Source organism: Monodelphis domestica, chromosome 3, assembly GCF_027887165.1.
Source record: "Monodelphis domestica isolate mMonDom1 chromosome 3, mMonDom1.pri, whole genome shotgun sequence".
NCBI classification, from domain to species: domain Eukaryota; kingdom Metazoa; phylum Chordata; class Mammalia; order Didelphimorphia; family Didelphidae; genus Monodelphis; species Monodelphis domestica.
Window position 1 is genome coordinate 226,239,134 of NC_077229.1, and position 20,341 is coordinate 226,259,474.

Genomic DNA, 20,341 nt, shown 5'->3' on the forward strand with positions numbered 1-20,341 from the left:
AGATACTGCAATGGTTTCCCATTTCCTTCTCCAGCTTATTTTGCAAATGAGGAAGTGAGGCAAACAGAATTAAATGACTTGCCCAGGGTCACATGGCTAGTGTCTGAGTCCAGATTTGACCTCAGGAGGATGAGTCTCCCTGACTTCAGTTCTAGTACTCTAATTGACAGTACCACCCAGCTGCCCGACTTTACTTGTAGATATATAAACGAATTAGAAAGCAAGATCTACAAGCTCAGTGAAAGTGCCATTAGAAAAACACCAGAATCCAACAGGATGATTTGGTACTTCATCAGGTTCACATGTAATTTTTATTTCTTTTGTTAGACCTCGATATTTTTGAAGGCTTTTTATTTCATTTAGCTTAGAGATTATAACTATTGGCAAGGCAACATCTATTAAAAACGTTGCTCCTAACAATACATGTAAAACCCAGTGGAATTGCTCCTTGGCTCTGGAAGGGGGGAATGAGGAGAGAAGGGGAGAAGGGAAAGTACATGAATCATGAAACCATGGAAAAACATTCTAAATTAATTAATTAAATTTAAAAAAACAATAACAACATTGTTCTTAGGTTTTTAAGGATCAGGTTTTTATTTTGGAGACTGTGGAAAACAATTCTGTTTACCCTTTGGTACTAGTACAGTGAACTTGTTGAGATTTCAGGGATACTTTGGGGTTTTATTTATCTGTAGGTCCATACTGGGTAGTAAAATTTCTGATGTTTAATTCTAACAACCATATTATTCTAAACATCAAATTATAACTTGCTAGGCAGGAGTTTTGTTTGTTTTTTTTTGTTTTTTTTTTGTTTTTTTTTACGGAATTCAGTGAGATTTGTTCCTTGAAAAATCTTCATGGACCACAAAATCCAGCTACTTTTAAAAGTCTAGTCCTAAAATTTCTGATTTTGATAATTTGGCTCTGAATCATATCTTAAACCTCTCAATTTTTATATAGTATTACAACTATAATAAGTGCTTCTTAAATTAGCTGAATTCAGGTAGAGACTATCCATGTAGGATCTTTAAATTTTGCTATTAGATTTAAACATAGGTTCTAAGTTGACATAAAAGACTTTCGATTACATTTGACAATCCAATGTCATGTCCCTGTTATAAGATAATTATTGTTCTGTGAGGCAATGGCCACTTTTCCCTAAAAGATTTCAAAAAATTTTAGACTTACTTATCACACACCCTAAGAATGTCTTGTAATTCTCTTCTTCATGGGCAGTTGGGTGGTACAGTGGATAAAATAACTAAACTGGAGTTAAAAAGACCCAAGTTCAAATTCAGCCACGGACACTTAATAGCTGTGACAATGGACAAATCATTTAAACTATCTTCTTGAGATCCCTCAACTGTGAAAAGAGAATCATAATAGGGTTTGTGAGAATCAAATGAGATAATATTTGAAGAGCATCTACCAAAGTGCCTGGCTCATAACAGTTGTTTAAAAAATATTTGATCCCTTGATCTCTTCCCAGCCCCTTTGTCCTCTTTTTTTAGAGAAGAATCAATCCTTCTTCAATGGTCTGTTGATATACTGAATGAGATTTCTTTGGGTTCATTTACCTTTTTTACTTGGAAATTTTATTTACTTTCTATTTAGGAAAGATAATTACAGATTAAAGGGTTGGCAAAATGACAATGGAACTAAACTGTCTTTAAAAATGCCAAGTATTATATATTTTTGATAATATTGTTTATGATGCATTTTCCGGAGAATTCAGTTTTTAATAAAGACATTGAATACTATGATGTTCTCAATATATTTAGTATATTTTCCATAATTTTAGGTTACAAACATACCATGAATGTGGACTTGGGTCAAAAGTTTTTGTGATAATCAACAAAGGCAGGGCAAATGTTATAATATTTCTGAGAACCTTACTCAATAATTACTAAATCAATAATCAATTGCTTTTAAATCTTGGATATTTTCTGGTATGTCTTTTTTTTGCTCCTCAGCTGATAATTTTTTTTAATATTTAGAGATTTTAGGACTTTTATGATAGAAATTGTAAATGCTTTGTATGAAATGCATAACCACATAACTGGTGACTATTTAGAAGGATCCCTTGTTTTCTCATTTTTTGGCATTAGACCTCTGATGACTTCTGATGTTTAATAGATTTCTGTGTGAGGAAGCTGGCAAAGTACATCGCTAATAATATAATTCAGGAATCAATATAAGGCATTTGAGCTAATAGAGATCTCTTTTCCAGTTTTACAGAATATAGTTTCTTACCTATATCCCACTAGACCTATAACACATTATCACCTTTAAAATATAACCGATGGAGGAATGTTACTTAAGATTTTATGTTCTATCAAAGATATAAGCTCCTTTCCTGAGAAGTACTGAGTCCATTCTTTATACACCTGCCTGAATAAGCTTCCTAAGGCACTACTCTGATCACAGAGTTTCCCTACTTAAACAAAAACAAAAGCAAACTTCAATGGGGTCCTACTTTCTAAGGAATAAACTTTAACTCAAAGTCCTTTCAAAATAACTACTATGTACCTTTCCAGAATTGTATCTTAGTATTCAACAGTAGGCTAACTGATAGGGTCACAAAAAGAAACAGAATTCAGCTTCAGGAAGCATGGTCTTTGTGTGAAATTCCATGTGAATTTAAGTAAGGAGGAAAAACCTAATAATTTGCTCTCACAGAAAGGATGGATATAATATGCATTATCCACATATATAAACATCTGTATGCTAATTAATATGATTGCATAAAGAGTTTCTTGTTTATGACATTATTGGGAAGAAATATATTTTATTCATAATATTTTAAAAACGTAACTGTTAGGACAGTGGTGTCAAACTCAAATAAAACAAGGGCCACTAAACTGTGTTGGCTACCTAATATGTTCTCTTGTATTTTAATTTTGTTAAATATTTCCCAATTATATTTTAATCTTGTTCTATCACACTCAAGAATATTGGTCCTTCATGTCTAAAAACTCTGGTGTAAGGGATTTCCTAATGATCATCAAAAACAATAACTTAATTAAAATTCATAATGAGAGATTCAGTTGAAATATTCAAATTTATGCCTTCTATTATTGTCTATAAAATTCAGAAAAGAAAAAATCAGTTTGATAAGAGTAAAAAGAGCACTGAACTTCTTAAAGGACATGAATTCAAAGCTTGCCTATCTAAAATTATTATCTATGAAACCTTAGACAAGTCAGTTAACCACTCTAGGCCTCAGTTTCCACATCTATAAAATGAGAAGTTTGGACTAGATCTCAACTCCAGATGTGCTCCTATGAGTCTAAAAATTATTATAAGGTGATGCTATTATAGAATACTTCGTAGAGAAGATGACAGAGAAGAGAAATGAGAAAATTTTAAGACCAGCATGAGTAAATGCACAGTGTAAAAAACTGAGTGCTATATATATATATATATATATATAGGAGATAGAAAAGAAGTGGTTCCAAGAGGAAGGGAGGGTTGGAAAACAGGATGACCAGGTAAGGAGAATAGATTTGACTGAAACCTAGGGTTTTGACATGAGGATTTAAAATTTTATGCAATAAGCATTAGGGAAGCACTTTAGATTCTTAATCAGGGTTATGACATGCCAAAATTGTTGTTTCAAGAAAATTAATGTTATGTAATGCATACAAAACAATGTAATATATCACCACAGACTGCTGAGAAAAAACTGTAGTTGATGAAAACTAGTCTCAGATTATAATCACCAACTGATATTTACTAACAAGTGTTCTCTAGGTGAATTACACTACACTAGTTGCTAGCAAAGACAAAGCTGACTTTTTTATAAGAACTCATAACAGATACAGCAACATTACATTTTCCAGACGTAGGCAAATAGTGGCAAAGTAAATGCAATATGGCATGAAACCTTGCAGACTGACAATAGATGTACTATCAAAGGTTTCTCTCACAGCTATACACCATTGTTGCACCATCTTTGTATATGAATTTTAATGTAAATGCACAAAATATTTCTCACCTGAAGCAACAACCGTGCTTGCCCATAATGTATTTTCTATGCTGAGACTTTCATGAATGGGTGGATCACTATCTTCCTGTTAAAAAAAAATGTCAAATAAGTGATTTTATGCTAGAGGAATAGATAATGTGCCATGGACATGGCCATTAAATGAAATAAAATATGAACAAATTTTCAAATCAGTACAATCTAAGACAAGGAAAATTTTGTAAGATAAAATTCTCAAGGATGAAAGAAAAAAGAATATGGAAAATGTTTTTTTTAATTCTGATTAAAAATAAACTTCATAAAAGTTACAATAGTGTTATAATAATATAGGTTTTATAAAAGATAATACATTGAAAAGGAATTTCTAAAGAATTCATTTGGCTAAATTACATCCTCTGAAAACCATATGAAATCCCAGCACAGATAAAATTACTCAGAAGGCATTCATTCAAACATTTCATTAGCAACCACTAGGTACAAAGTTCAGTCATTTATACACATTTTTATGAATATAGGCAGATATAAATGTGTCTCAAAATAAGAATACATGGGAGAAAAGTCCTTTTACAAGTATTATCAGGAAATTATAGATCTATAATTAAAATTTTATGTATCATTGAAGATATTACTTCTATTATGCTAATATTTAAAATTTTAATTTAATAAATATAACTTATATTTTACTCACACTTTTTCATAAGAATATTCAGAAATGATCAGAATATACAGAAGCAGTATAGAATAGTGCCTAGAGTCAAGCTGCTAGGAGAAGGGCTTAATCTCTTTAAATGTCTTCATCAATTCTATATGAGCAAAAATTTCAGAGCAGTTGAATTTCCTCATTAGTAATTCCCTATAGCAATATGATTACAGATCCACACTAAAATAGGTATCTGTGTGTAAATGAACATATATATGTATATATATATATAAATAAAACAAATATAACGTCAACATGGTCTAAGGAAATATTATTTACAAGTAAAGCTTTCTTCCTTGGAAACTGACATAATTATTCCTACCACTAAGTTTATCAAACTAGTTAGTTAGTCTTTAATTCAAGGGGTACTTAGGCAAGATGGTCCACATGACCCCCCTTTCTTAACCTTAGCACCAGTCAGTAGATAAATCCAAAATTTATTTCTATTTTACTTTCTAGATCTATAAATCCTGAAAAAAATAACCTTCAATTTGACTTATTCTTGTTGAAGGCACTATATTGTTTAAAAACATATGCACTCACTTAATTATCTATACTTAGATATTCATTGTTAGAAATGATAGTAGGAATTACTTCATTGTTTATATTTGTATTTTCTTTGCCTGTTATATAGATCTTAGCTAATAAATTCTTGATTAATAGAAATGATATTTTGGTATCCAAGGGAAAAGTATTTGATTTGGAGTCAGAAAACATGGGCTCAAAACTACAAATGGAAAGAGTACTAGAGGGTCTCTGAAAGCCTCCCCAGCTCCAGATCTATGACCATGAATGACTATATAAAACTCCAAAGATCTTTTTTGATCTAAGTCAATAAATGTATTTTTGAGAAATTTACTATGAAATAATATTAAACTAGCTCACTGAATATTTTTCAGAATGTATTATTTACCTATTTTCAAATCTTGAATAAAATGGTATGTTATGCAGTGTTCATAATAAATATTTTACAAAAGACAAATGTGAAACAAAATGCAAGTGTTGCACCAACACTAGCTGCAAAGGATGAAGAAGAGATAGTCAAAAATAAACTTAATATGAACCTACAAATTAAATCAATATGAACTTTGATATTTGGCACATTTAAAACAAAGACAGGAATAAGTTTTGGAACACTCAGTATATCAAAAAACATGTATATCAAGAAAGAATAAGCCAAAGATGTAATCAACACAATTTATATCATGAATGCTCTCTTCATGAAAAGTCAGTAAGCATTGGACATAAGTTACAAATTATATCACAAAAATTAAAATGATTTTATTTTAATGAATACAAAAATAATCATTATTGATGTGGGAGCCATGGTGGAATCAGCTAATGAAATACTTGTTAGAACAAAGAGAGCAACAGAAGAAAAAAATGAGAAAAAATATGTGACTTAATTCTACAAATTACCAATAATGAGATGTGGGGTTTTCCTTAATGGACTTCCCTGACCAGCAGGGTCCCACAAGGGAAGGGGCTCACCTTTGTGATGGGACCGGAGGAGAGGTAGGAACAGAGAACCAGGGTGGAAATGAAAGACAGGGACAAGTCAGTGTTTGAATAGGGCAGGCAATCCCTATGATACTCCCTTTGATAGGAAAGTATGAGTACAAAGGAACACGAGGTAGAGGAGGAGATCAAGATAGGGAATGCAGGCAGAGATGGTTACAGCCTCGGGGAAGGAGAAGGTTAAGAGGAGAGAGACAGTCATTGAGGAGCCCAGTGGAGCTCCATGAAAGGGGAGAAAAGCCAAGAGGAAGTTCATGGGTTTGCCTCTGAATTTATTCCTGTCCTGCTTGGGCGGTACTCCGAAGCATGTAGTAACCACATCACAAAGTATAGACAATTAAGATTGGGTGGCAAGGTAGAGGGAACACCTTTGGGCGTGTAGATTGCAAACCCGCTTTCCTGGGGAATTGAGCATGTTAATGAGTTTGTCTTAGCCAAGGGCCGTATGGCCAGTTCAAGGTTACATTCACAAACCTCATTGGTATAACCTTATGCTTGGAGACACGGTAACCATACAGTCATTTATATTTCATAGATGTGAATATGCTTGGGATGCTACATATCCCCCCCTTTTATTGTTTTTTTATAAAATGAAAGGTGGTTGATATAGAAATGTGACTAAAATTTAAAATATAAAAATCATGTAGCATCACCAATTGATGCTTCAAGTGATTAAAAATAGATATTCAAAATATATTGCCAAAGCCTTGGCTGAAAAAAGTAAGTGTGATTATCAACAATAATAAAATCTTCCTCTTTGCTCATAAAGATTATTGCAAAGATAAAATGTGTTCTTAATACTAAACAATCAAAATCAAAGATAAAAATTTTCATAAATGATAAAAATGACAAAAGTAATGAGAAAATAGTTTTCACTCTGATTATCCTGAATTATTGAGGTAGTGGTCCCATAGAACATAGGATAGGTGCATTAGATGATCACCCACACACAGTTAGGATTATAAGAAGTTGCCAGAGCTTTTGTAGCAAGATAAACGATGACTGTATCTGGATATGAAGGGGAATTTCCTTTTTCTCCTTTGTACTGATTATGCATTTTAGGGATATACCCGCCTAGATGCCTGCCACATGGCAATATGGTTGGACTTTGATACCTGAGCCACCTGTGAATGAGGGTGTCAAGAACCGTGTCCCAATACCTCCAACCTTAGCAGCCCACATATATCCATCTCTTATGGAATATATGCCTGTGTGTGTGGCTTTGGCTATCTGGCCCATTGAGGTGTCCTCTGCCTTCCCTTTTTATGCAATCAGTGATGGTTTCCCAGTATAGTCACCTGCAACTTTAACAAATGCTGTCACGTTCTTGTAATCTGATACTGTTAGGTACATATTAAGAGAAATATTTGCACCTTCATTGCTCAGGATTAGAGTGTTAAAAGTACTTGAAATATTTCAAAATATAAGAGAAAAATGAAAACAACATAGTATAATCAAAATATTCAGAGAAAATAGTGAGAGCATCAAATCAAAATTGCTCAATAGGATTAAAATGATATAAAAATGTTCTTAAAAATACTTTCTGTCTTATCCCCCCCTTTTTTTTGAATACCATACCAAGTATATTAGCATCTTTTACATTTTTCAGACAGTAGTGCAAACATTAATACAAATATCAATTTTGCCATAAATATAACATTTTGATTTGTTGAAGACATAACAAGAACGAAGCTGTTGAAGTGACATTGTACATTCTGGCTGCATATTTCTTATATGAGCCTTATTTAAATCTCTGCTAAAAATGAACTAATCAACATAATAACCAAGAATATAACATAACCAATGTTTGCAAAATTCATTCCACCAAACCAATGTTTGGACTGATAGAAGCTTGAGTTGCTTTCTATGTAGAAGCAATTTCTACAGTTACTTGATCATACTGAGTTTGATGTAACTTACTTTTCCTAGTTGTAAATGAATAATATTCAATGTGCTTTTTCTACAAGCTTATTAGTGCCAAATTTTTTCCTATTTTCAATACATACTTCAAAAAAGAGAAACTTAGTGTATACTTTGCCCTTGCTCCATGTACATGTGTAATAACCTATTCCATCTAGGAGGTTCAACAACTGCGCGTCCACAGAAATTGTCCAACCTAGTCTTTACTTTCATGTACCAGAATGTCTTCCAGTACTTGAAGTGGAAGTTAATATACCCCGAATCCAGCAGCCGTCTGAATTCTGGGACTGGTGTTAGAGAGCAAGAAAGAGTTTCCATAAAGATGGGGTTTCAGGAGTAGTGATCAACAATGATGTTATCATTTAACTACAGCAGTGGCAGTTGGCACCTAATGTCTACATAGATTTTGTCAGGAATATAACCTACACATAGATGTAGATGATCAATTTTCAATAACATTGGTTCCTAATTAAAAATTTCTAAAGTGCATTTTGCCTGATATCTATATATTCACAAACCTCATTGGTATAACCTTATGCTTGGAGACACGGTAACCATACAGTCATTTATATTTCATAGATGTGAATATGCTTGGGATGCTACATGAGATAAGTTTGGATAGCAGAAATGATATTAACATAAATGTTACACAAAAGTTGATCTATGTAAACTAATTGCCACAAGAAGGGAACCAACTAAAAAGCTTACCTTAGTTAGCAAACACTTGACTAATTTGCAATATAAAAATAGATGCATAAGTGATTAAGAACATAAAATTATTTATAAAATATTAGAGAAAAAATGTTGAAAGAATACAAACAATATCACCTTATAAAACAGAGAGAAGCAGTGGAGGGTATATGCAGTTTAAAGAAATTTTGGTGAAAGACCTCAACAGTGAGGACATTTAAGGGTAACAGTGGATGAAAGAAAGCAAACAGAAGAAAAATGAAAAACAAAGGCAAAGTTTTTTTTTTTTTTGGTAACCAACTATTGTTACCACTGAACACAGTAGAGCAAATATGCTTGAATTCTATCAAGCTTTACATTTCCAAAAGCTTAGTTAGAGGTAAAAATGACACTATAACATTGTGAATGTAGAAAATCATTGAAAGGCTTATCTGAATTAATGCAAAGTGAAGAAAGCAGAAATAGAACAATAATATACACAATAATGTTCAACCATGTAAATAGAAATACAACAAAATAATCAAAATCGAATATTGTAAAATTATAATGACCGAACTTACTAAAAAAAAAAAAACATGGGAAGGTGTGTCCTCTCCTTTCTTTGGGGTTGAGCAATTATAGGTATGGAACAACATAGATAATTTGAGATTTTAATGATATATGTGTTTTTAAAATTTTTTCCTCTTTTTAAAAAGTTTTTGTCATAAAGAAACAATGGAGGAATTAGTGGGGAAATGTAGGTAATGTAAAGTAAAAAACATCAATAACAGTTTGATACATACAATTATAACTCGTATTATAAAGTTGGAATTATTGTCTATTATTAAAACCATTTAATTATACACAGATATATGGGAATTTTGCTAATTGTGCAAACAGGAAACAAATTAACCTACCATTCCTCAAGGGTTTTGAAAGTTATTTACATACAAATACAAGGCCATCAATTGGAGTATTAGCAAAGAATATTCTAATTTTTTGTTTGTTTCAACATTTTCTTCTCTAAGATTTTACAAATAATTTTGTTCTTAATCACTTATGCATCTATTTTTACATTGCATATTAGTCAAGTGTTTGCTAACTAAGGTAAGCTTTTTAGTTGGTTCCCTTCTTGTGGCAATTATTTTACATAGATCAACTTCAAATTCTACATTGAATCACCATCTTTATCAGAATGAAAGTGACTTAATATATTTAGGGAAAAAAAAGATTCCTGCTTACAGTTTTTATTATAAAAAAGCTTTTGATTGGTTTGAGCAAAAGGCTGATTTTCAGCCCCAAAATTAATATCATACAGCATTCTGAAAAATATCCCACATTACTTAATAACACACATAAGCCTGTTCATTGATGCTCTCATCAACAAACATTGGAGAAAGCACAAAACAAGGAGAACCATACTCCAGGACTGTTCAGTGTGATAGAAAAGATATAACAGACTTCCAAGTTCAAAACAGAATGTTTATAGATGTTAGAGCATACTAAATACTCCTATTTACAGGTGATAGCCAGCTTGTGACATAATCAAAATATGCCCTTCCCAAAAAATGGAGATCTGAAACTAAACAAGATAGCCAGAGTATATCATCAATATTTCAAGGAGACACTACAATTGTCTTTTTATCAAGCAGGCAATTACAGATGTGCAATGATTTTAGAGTAGTATTTTCTATTAGACATACCTTTAACTGTTTTCCTATTTTTTTAAATAGTCTATACTCTCTTAATAAGTCAATCTTCTAACTTTTCTTTTTGTATACAACTAAAAAAAATACTTGTTTCCAACATATTGAGACCTGGAAGTCTTTTAAACTGTGGCATGATTTTGTAAAATTTCCCTGAAAATGGATGCATCAAGCACTAGTATATTAAAGTCTTCTTTAAGTGATTTAAAATGATTGAAAAGAGTCTGACTTGGCAATCTACATATAAAAGATCAGGTGGATAAAGAATATCTACTGCTCAGATTATGCCATGTATTTGGAGGAATGACTTATACAACTGATCCATCAATGGGAATACTGAATAAAGTACAAAAAGACTAGTTGGCCTCTGAATATAATAGGTGAAGACTGGGCTGGATTGTTCTTCAGCTGTGTACAACTTTTCATGAGCCCTGTTGAAAGTGAATATAAATGGTTGTCTGGGGTTTTGCTAAACTCATTCAGGAAAGATGATCCCCTCAGGGTCAGAGAACAAAAATGACTGCTCACTGACTCAGGCCAGTAGTTTAAAAAATCTGACACCACTGCTCAAGGTAACGAAGGTTTATTAAAGGTTATATATGAGGATGGGGTTAGGGATGTGGGCTAAGGAAATACCCTAACACTAATAAAACTATCTTTTCCTCCCCTCTAATCTTCACAGGGTCTCTTTAGTCCCCAGCTGAGCCTGGGCTATACTGACTGAGCTCTTTGCCTCAATGTCTCCTATCTGATCTATTCCTAGGCTAAGTCCACAAAGATAATAGTCTAGCGTAAGAACAAAATAGAGATGCTGGGTTTGGCCAAGTTCACCTCAGTGAAGCCAAGGCCTTCCCAAAGGTAAACTAAGGAATTCTGGCCAACCCTTTCTGAAATTCAGTTTCCTCAGAGTAGCAGCAGAGTCAAAGATTTAACTGGTCTTCAGCATATAGCTGGATTTTCCACCAGAACAAGTTGGAAGTCCACAGGAGGTCTGAGATGGGATCTGGAGATGCTTTTAGCTTCAATGTCTTCCTCCAATTCCTACATGGCAGTTAAATCCCAGGATTCTCATCCCTAGATTCTAAGGGAGCCTCCTGCCTCTCCTGGCTCACAGCATTCTGTCCCACTCTGCATGCCCACATTCTTTCTCTCCTAATATTGTGGACTACACTGTCTATAGACTTTTCTTGACAAAGATATTGGTTTGTCATTTTCTTCTCTAATAGATTAAGGCAAATAGGTGTTAAGTGGCTTGCCCAGGGTCACATAGCTAAAAAATGCCTGAGATCCCATTTGACCTCAGGTCTTTTTAACTCCAGGTCTAGCACTCTATCCACTCAGACACCTAGCTGCATCCTAAGTCAATAGAAATCAAGTGACTCACCCATGTTCACACAGCTATTAAGTGTCTGAATCTGAATTTGAACTTAGGTCTTACTGATTCCAGGGCCAGCACTCTATTCACTGACCCATGTAGCATGTAGATTATATAAATACAATGTTCCTTTAATGATCACATTTTCAACCAGGAATAAAGAACCATCCTTTAATACCACTATCCTACTTGTTTGCTTGTATTCCTACATGAAATATGAAACACAATAATTTCCAAGAGCTAAAAGTAAATGTCACCAAAGTGGAATGGAAAGGTACTTGGTGTGTGTAAACAGGTTGCAAAATGATCCAACAAATTACATTCAAAACATAAAAGATGTTATGCAAGAAAATATAAAGATTAGAAGAGAAAATTAAATTAAGGCAATGAATAATAACAGAACAACTCATCCAACGGATGTTTTGTTATGTGAAGAAATGGAAAACCTCCAAGTATCCTGGGTAGACAACATATATTCAGGAAAGAGATGAGATTACAAAGCATAGACAGATTTTGAGCTCTACTTGGGTTACAAATCAATCAGAACACAGATGCAGATGAATATTTGAGGGAGTAATATGGTATGCCGATTACACATTTTAGGCCAAAGGAGCAGATAACACAAAGTCAGGAATAATAATTCAAATACTAACATATTTACTTGAAGTAAATGCCATAACAAAATTACAACACCTAACATTTACAAAGAGGCTTAAGATTTATAAAATTTTTTGAATATTATTTTAAGCTCAGCAACAACTTTAAGAGCTCTCAAACTCTCAAGCCAGGGATAGTAAGAGGACCTGGCAATTGGTAAGAAAAAGATTACAGAATGTTTCTGTGCTAGCACTGGCCATAGGACCAGATGCTGCTAGATAATCTCATTTCCTATACCCACTTCTTAGCCATGGTTTAAGGGCAAAATTAATAATGAAAATAAATTCTTAAAAAGTTGAAAAAGCCAAATGAAAAAAGAGGTACAAAAGCTCATTGAAGAAATTAATTTCATAAAAATTAGAAGCTATAACTCCATTAGACATTAAAAATAATAAAATGAAGATGAAAATATGAAATATCTCATCAGAAAAACAACTGACTGGAAAAATAAATCCAGGAGAGATCATTTAAAAATTATTGAAATATGTGGCAGGTATTTGGTTCAGTGGATAGCCAGGTCTAGAGATGGGAGGTCCTGGGTTCAAATTTGGCTTAAGATACTTCTTTGCTTTGTGACCCTTGGTAAATCATTTAATGCCCATTGCCTAGCCCATACCACTTTTCTGCCTTGGAACCAATACTTGGTATTGATTCTAAGGCAAAAAGTAAAGGTTTCTAAAAAAAGAAGGAGAGGACTTCCGGTCAAGATGGCGGCTTAGAGAAAGCTAAAGTGCAGATCTCCGGAAAACCCTTCCCGACCAATCTCAAACTATAAGCTCCTAAGGCGCAGAAATTCAAGACGATTAACAGCATAGACCCTGGGAATCCTCCTCCTGGACCTGGACCTGGATCAGAAGGTACGCCCCCCCTCAAAAGCCAGAACCTGAGATCACTCGGACCTAAGGGGTAGGAGCGCAGAGTCCAAGGCTCCGGGAAGCCGCAGCCCCGCCCCGCTCAGAGAGCAGGGTCATCGGAAACAACAACAACCCTCAGGGCCTTCTATCCGAGTCCCAGTAAAAGTCACTGCCCTCGGAGCTCCCCCCGCAGAGAGCAGGCTTGTCTGAAACAACAGCAACCCTCAGGGCGGGCAAGACAGCCTCACGGGCTGGATCCTTCTATCGGAGTCTCAGTGAAAGTCACTGCCCTCAGAGTTCTGGGAAGCCGCAGCCCATACCCCTGCAGAGAGCAGGGTCTGAAACAACAGCAACCCTCAGGGCCGACGAAACAGACTCACGGCCAGCTATTCTGAAGGCAACTTCCAGAAAGCAACCCAACCCAGAGAGCCGGGGGAGAGTGTGACCTCCTGGTCCGACCCTTCCACTCCAGTTCCAGTGAGGCATACTCAATTTAACCCAGGGAAAGCTCATAGAACCGACAATCTGCCCAGGACTAAAGCCTCTGAACACCAGACAGAGATAAGAAAAGCTAATCCTCCACATTCAGAGATGGCAAACTCCACAGAAGCACAGAAGCCCCAAAATGCCAAGAAAAATAAGAAGAAAGAAATAAGAAATACCAAAAGAAAAAAAATAAGAAGAATGGACACATTCTATGGAGCCAAAATACAAAATACAGAGGAGATAGAAGAAGATGCACAAGAAAATGCTCCAAAATCTTCCAAAGGAAATGGAAACTCTCCACAAACCCATGAAGAATTTGAATCAGAAATGACCAAAAAGATGGAAGCCTTCTGGGAGGAAAAGTTGGAAAGAATGCAAAAGAAATTCATGCATCTAAAAAAAGAAGGAGAATTATTGGACCACCTATAGTCCATAATCAAAACCAGACCCTAGACATCATATTTTAAGAAATTATGAAGTAAATCTGCCCAGATAGCCACAAATCAGGGAGTAAAAATTAAAACTCAAATAATCCACTGATCACCACCTGAAAAAGATCTCAAAAAGAAAACTCTCTGAAATCCTACAGGCAAATTCCAGAGCTCCCATTCTAGGTGAAAATACTTTGAGTAGCAAGAAAGAAACCATTCAAATACCGATAACAAAGAGTCTGGATCACATAAAATAGATATTTAATGAAAAAGAGGACTTTCCAGCATTCTTGATGAAAATACCAGAGCTGAAAAAACAATTGATTTTCAAATATAAGACCCAAGAGAAACATAAAAAGGTAAACATGAACAGAAAATCATAAAGGACTCAATAGGGTTATAGCTTACTTTTTTATATAGAAAGATGTTACATGTAGCTTCTAAGAATGTTATCATTATTGGGGCAGTTAAAAGGAATCTACATAGAAAGAAGGTGTGGGAGTGAACTGATTATGTTGTGATACTGTAAAAAAATGGATAGGCAAGAAAAAGGGAAAGGGAAAGAAGAGAAAGAATGGGGGAAATTATCTCCCTTAAAAGAAGCATGCAATGGAAGAGCTCTTACAAAAGAAAGGCAAACAGGCAACACTTAAAATTCACTCATCTAAATTTAAGTTCAAAAAGGGAAAACATATACACACTCAATTAATATGACAGGTAAGTAGGGGAAGAAGGAGATAAAAGCATGGGAGAAATAGAGCTATAAAAGGGAGCAGATAAAAGAAGGTGGGGTCAGAAGCAAAAAAGACTTTTAAAGGAGTGACAGGATAAAAAGAGAGAGAAGACTAAACAGAAAAAGGATGGAGAGAAACATACAATTAGTAATCATAACTGAATGTGAATGAGATGAACTCACCCATATAATGGCAGAAGTAAAATAAATTAAAAAATACAACCAAACAATACTGTGTACAAGAAATAGACTTGAAACTGTAAACCTCAAAATTCCTTAGACTTATAAATGTTGGAAATTTCACCATTGGGATATTTCATACTTGGAAAATTTCTTACTGATAGTCTATTGGAATGGGTACCCCATTGGCATGGGAGGTTCCTTCTCTTCCCTTCTTAAGATTACTTTAGGACAGAAACCTTTTGCTGAATAATGGAAAGGACTTTGACCTATGCTTAAGCATAGAACAGGAATTTCTTTGAGTCATGATTGATTTTAGAATTGATACAATGGAGATACTTGGAATCAATCCCCACCCTATTCAGTCCTAACAGGATTGAGTAAGGGCTGCAGCCTAGATCAAAATTTAATTATTCCAATCTCTACCCTACTCAGGTTAACAGGATTTAGAAAGGGCTGTAGCAAAGGAGCAAAGATTTAATCATTTGAAAATATGACCTTCAACAGACATGTGCAAAGCCTCTGGGCGGTCCTGGGTTAAGCTAGAGCCTCCATTGGCACAGGGAAATTGATGGACAGTGATTGGTAGATTTGAGAACTGAGGGGAGGCAACTTGGATGGTTTCCTTAAAGATCAGGGGGGTCTGAAGACTCGGGTGGTTGAGGAGTTGATCGGAGTGGTGGCAGTGTACTCTGAGAAGCTTGCTCTGAAGGAAGCTGAAGGTGGGGGCCTCTGAGACTGTTTCTCCATTTTGGTCACGTGAGTAATAGGGACTGATCTCTTTTCTTTGCCCCAGCTATCTAAGGGCTTGGGCCTTTTGGCCCAGCCTAAACAGAAGGGGTATTTAAGCCCTATTCCTTTCTCTCCCTTTTTCTCTCTCTCTATCTCTAATTCCTTTCTTCCTCCTATTGTAATTAAACTCCATAAAAGATTGACTGCAAACTTGAGTTTTCATTTAGGAATTACATAGCTGAATTCCTTGGCAACCTTAAATTAATATATATCAGTCTTTTAAAGTGATTCCCTTGTAACAAAACACACACAGACACAGACACACACACACACACACACACACACACACACACACAGAGTTAAAATAATGGATGGGCAGGAGCAGAATTTATTATAATTTAGTTGAAGTAAAAAAAAAAAAGATATCATGACTTAAAAAAAAAACACAAGCAAAGATAGACCTAACAAAAATAGATGAGCAGGGGAAATATATCTTGCTAAAAGGAACCATAGACAATGAAATAAGGATCTAAACATACATGCATCAAATAACAAAGTATCAATATAAAGTCTTAAAGGAAAATTTAAATTATAAAAGGAAATAGTAAAACTAGTGGGAGATCTCAAAATTTCCCTCTCAGTACCAAACAAATCCAACAAACAAAATTTGTAAAAGTCAAGGAAATGAATAGAATCATAGAAAACATCGAGATCTCTGAAGAAAATGGAATGGGATACAGAAATATAACAAGAAAAAATTGATGGAAAAAATCAGACAATAATGAAACAAAAATTTTACTCTGCAGATGATATGATGGTATTCTAAGAGAACCTTGGAGAATCAATTCAAAAACTAACTTAAATAATTATCCCCTTTAACAAAGTTATAGGATATAAAATAAACCCATGTAAATCATCAATATTTCTATATACTACCAGCACTACCAAGTACGAAGAGATAGAGAAATTCCATTTAAAATAACTACAGATTTCCGGACAGCTAGTCAGCTTACTGGTGTGAGAGCCAGGCCCAAAGATGGGAAGTCCGGGGTTCAAATTTGGCTTTGAACAATGGCTAGCTGTATGACTCTGAAGTAGTCACTTAACCACCATTGTCTAGCTAATCTTAGCACTCTTCTGCTTTAGAACCAATTAATTCTAAAAATAAAATAGAAACTAAGATTACAACAGAATGGAATTCTATGACTCTAGAACCTACTGATTATAAGATGGAAGGTTAAGAGTTAAAAAAAAATAAACAGCAAACAATATAAGATGCTTGGGAGTCTATGTGCCAATAAAACCAGGCATTACATTAACACAAATGCAAAATAGTTTTCAGATAAATAAGATACACAAGGGTAAATATTAGAATCATTCAACCCTCATATATGGAGGGTAAAATCTCCCACAAATTCCTATAGAACTGGGAAAGTAAATATTACAAGAAAACCTATCTCCTCAGTTTATTGTAAATTGTTCCTTCTTTTGCACTCTAAGTACACTTCACTTTATCTTTGTTCCTGGGCACTCACTTTTCTGTTTCTAGGCCTTTGTACTAGCTAAACCTTAGCAATATACTCTCTCCTCATGTATGCCTCATCAATTCCCTGGCTTTGTTTCAAGATGCAGGTCAACAATGAAAAAATGTTCTAAATCCTCCCTGATTAGAGAAATGCAAATCCAAACAACTCTGAGGTACCACCTTACAACTAGAAGATTGGCTAATGTGACAGTGAAGGAAAATAATAAATGTTGGAGGGGATGTGGCAAAATTGTTACGCTTCTGGAAGGCAATTTGGAATTATGCCCAAAGGGCTTTAAAAGAATGAATGTCCTTTGATTCACTACTAAGTTTGTATCCCAGAGAGATTTAAAAAAAAAAAAAGAAAAAATGGGAATGTACCTGTTTGTATTAAAATATTTATCCTGCACTTTTTGTGGTGGCAAAAAATTAGAAAATATGGGGGTGTCCCTCACTTGGGAAATAGCTGAACAATTGTGGTATATGATGATGATAGAATATGATTGTGCTATAAAGAATGATGATCTGTTTGATTTTTATGAGAACAGGAAAGACCGCATGAACTGATGCTGTGTGAAATGAGCAGAACCAGGAGAACATTGTACAGAGAGACTGAATAGTGTGGGAAAATCAAATGTAACAGACCTCGCTACTAATAGCAATGCAATGATCCAGGACAATTCTGATTAGACTTATGAGAAAGAATGCTATCCAGAACTAGAGAAAGAACTGTTGGAATAGAAATGCAGAAGAAAACATGATTTATAATTCATATATATGGGTATAGGATTAGGGGTTTTGGTTTTTAAAAATTGCTCTATTACAAAAATGAATAATATGGAAATAGATTTTGAGTGATGATACATGTATAACTCAGTGTGGTTGCTTGACAAATCCTGGAGGAGGAAGATGAGAGGAATGAGAAAGCATAAATCTTTTTATTTTTTTTAAATAATAACCTTTACCTTCTGTCTTGGAGCCAGTATTGGCTCCAAGGCAAAAGAATGGTAAGGGCTAGGTAATGGGGGTCAAGTGCCTTGCCCAGGGCCACACAACTGGGAGGTGTCTGAGGCCAGATTTGAAACTAGAACCTCCCATCTCTAGGCCTGGCCCTCAATCCACTGAGCTACCCAGCTGCCCCCAAGAAAGCATAAATCTTAATGTAACCATGGAAAATGGAATGAAATAAAAATAAAATAAAAATAAAAATAAAACTTTTTTAAAAGATGCAAATCAACAACTCACATACTACACAAATCTTTTCCTATTTATTTGGTGGCCTATGTGTAGGAATAAGTTAGGGATGGTCTGGTTTCCTAGGGTTAATGGAAAGAAGGAAATTTTAAGATAAGCCCTGGGAAAGGATTCTTGGTAGTAAGGAATTGTGGGAGCCTAAAACTGAAATAACTGAACTTCACTTGCTTCTTGGATTTTATCTGAGCTAGGAGTGGGTTTTGTCTCTGCCTACAATTTCAACCTGAAGGAGGAGATTTGCTCTAAGAGACACTACCTGGACAGTCAGGATTTACGAGGAGAAATTTTTTGGAAACCAGATAAAGGATTTACTTGGAGGAAACTAATTTCCCTCAATCCAGTTATCATCTGGCAGTGGTACAACTACCAGAATTCCTATTGGCCAAGGTAATTCGAAGCTTTCCTCTAATAACTTTGAGTTACTTAGTACAGCAGCCAAACCCAAGGGATTTTCCCTTTCTTTATTAATTACTAGTGGAAAGATTAGGGTTAAGTGAGATAGCCTGGGAAAGGTTTTAGATAGCATAAGGAGGTATTGGTAAGGCCTATAGAAGATCAGAAGGCTCTCCTTCAGTAGGAGACTTAGGAGCTGGGTGGAGGTAGCTTGAAGAGTGTCAGGGTCATACCTACCAGTTCCCCTTATCCTTTTTTTAAAGTAAACTTTGTTTCATAAGCACAGGGTTTGGAGCTTAATTGACCCTGTGGAGTTCCTAGGTGAGTTAAACATTTTATATACCTCTAAGATACTTCCACATTACACATGTCTGTTTCTTCCCCAGGTTTCACTTGTCTCTTCTTCTATACCTGAACCCCAATACTTTCAGGGTCACTTTTTTCCTATTAGAATGTAAGCATTTAATAAATGTTATTGGCTTGATTTACATATAAGTTGTCTAACCTAAGAAAATATAAGACCCTTGAGAAGCACTTGTTTCTTTGGCTTTCTATCCACAGCATTCAAAACTGTGTCTGGCACATAGGAGATACTCAATAAATGTTTACTGAATGATTGATAAGTTTAGTCACCAGCTGTGGATTATTCCTGTTCTTTTTTCCTGTTATTGCTGATATATTTTCTGGTTCAGAAGGTGTTTCACTGAGTTGTTGCTGCCATATGCTGGGGCAATCATTTGCTGCTATGGCTAATTTTTTCTTTAACGATAGTATTATCAATTTTCTATGAGTCTGCCCAAAGCATGAGCATACCATTTTCGAACCTAATGTCAAGTCAGATCTACAATACTCAGTTGAATATCAGTAACTTGTATTTGATTAATTCCCCTTTATTTTTACCTTATTTTCATGAAGTCCTCTAGTACTGATATCTACCATAGGCAATGAGAACAAATTTCTTTTTAATTTATATTCTTAGCAGATATATATTAAAAGATATGCATAATCTTGAAATTTCTATGAATTTCAAGCAGGTATTTCTCAACCCCAGAGGAGAAACAGTAGAACTGGGAATCTTTACTATACTCTTATGCAAATAAGTCAAAGGTCTACATCACAATGGCAGCACATCTAACTGTGCCTCTTTGAAACTTTTACACACTGTTCCTAAACCTAGACTTTTGGGTCAAGCAGAACAAACACATTTTCTTCTACACGAAAGT

At 34.7% G+C, this 20,341-nt stretch overlaps 1 protein-coding gene across 5 annotated transcripts in view; it reads right to left on the minus strand.

Moving 5' to 3' along the window:
- Positions 1 to 20,341, minus strand: part of ATP9B (ATPase phospholipid transporting 9B (putative)) — a 558,010-nt gene that overhangs the window by 279,739 nt on the left and 257,930 nt on the right. For all 5 annotated transcript variants that reach the window (XM_056823547.1, XM_056823546.1, XM_056823545.1 and 2 more), the window contains one exon: positions 3,998 to 4,073. In XM_056823547.1, the coding sequence (XP_056679525.1) occupies positions 3,998 to 4,073 (76 nt within the window). The remainder of the gene's footprint in view (positions 1 to 3,997; positions 4,074 to 20,341) is intronic.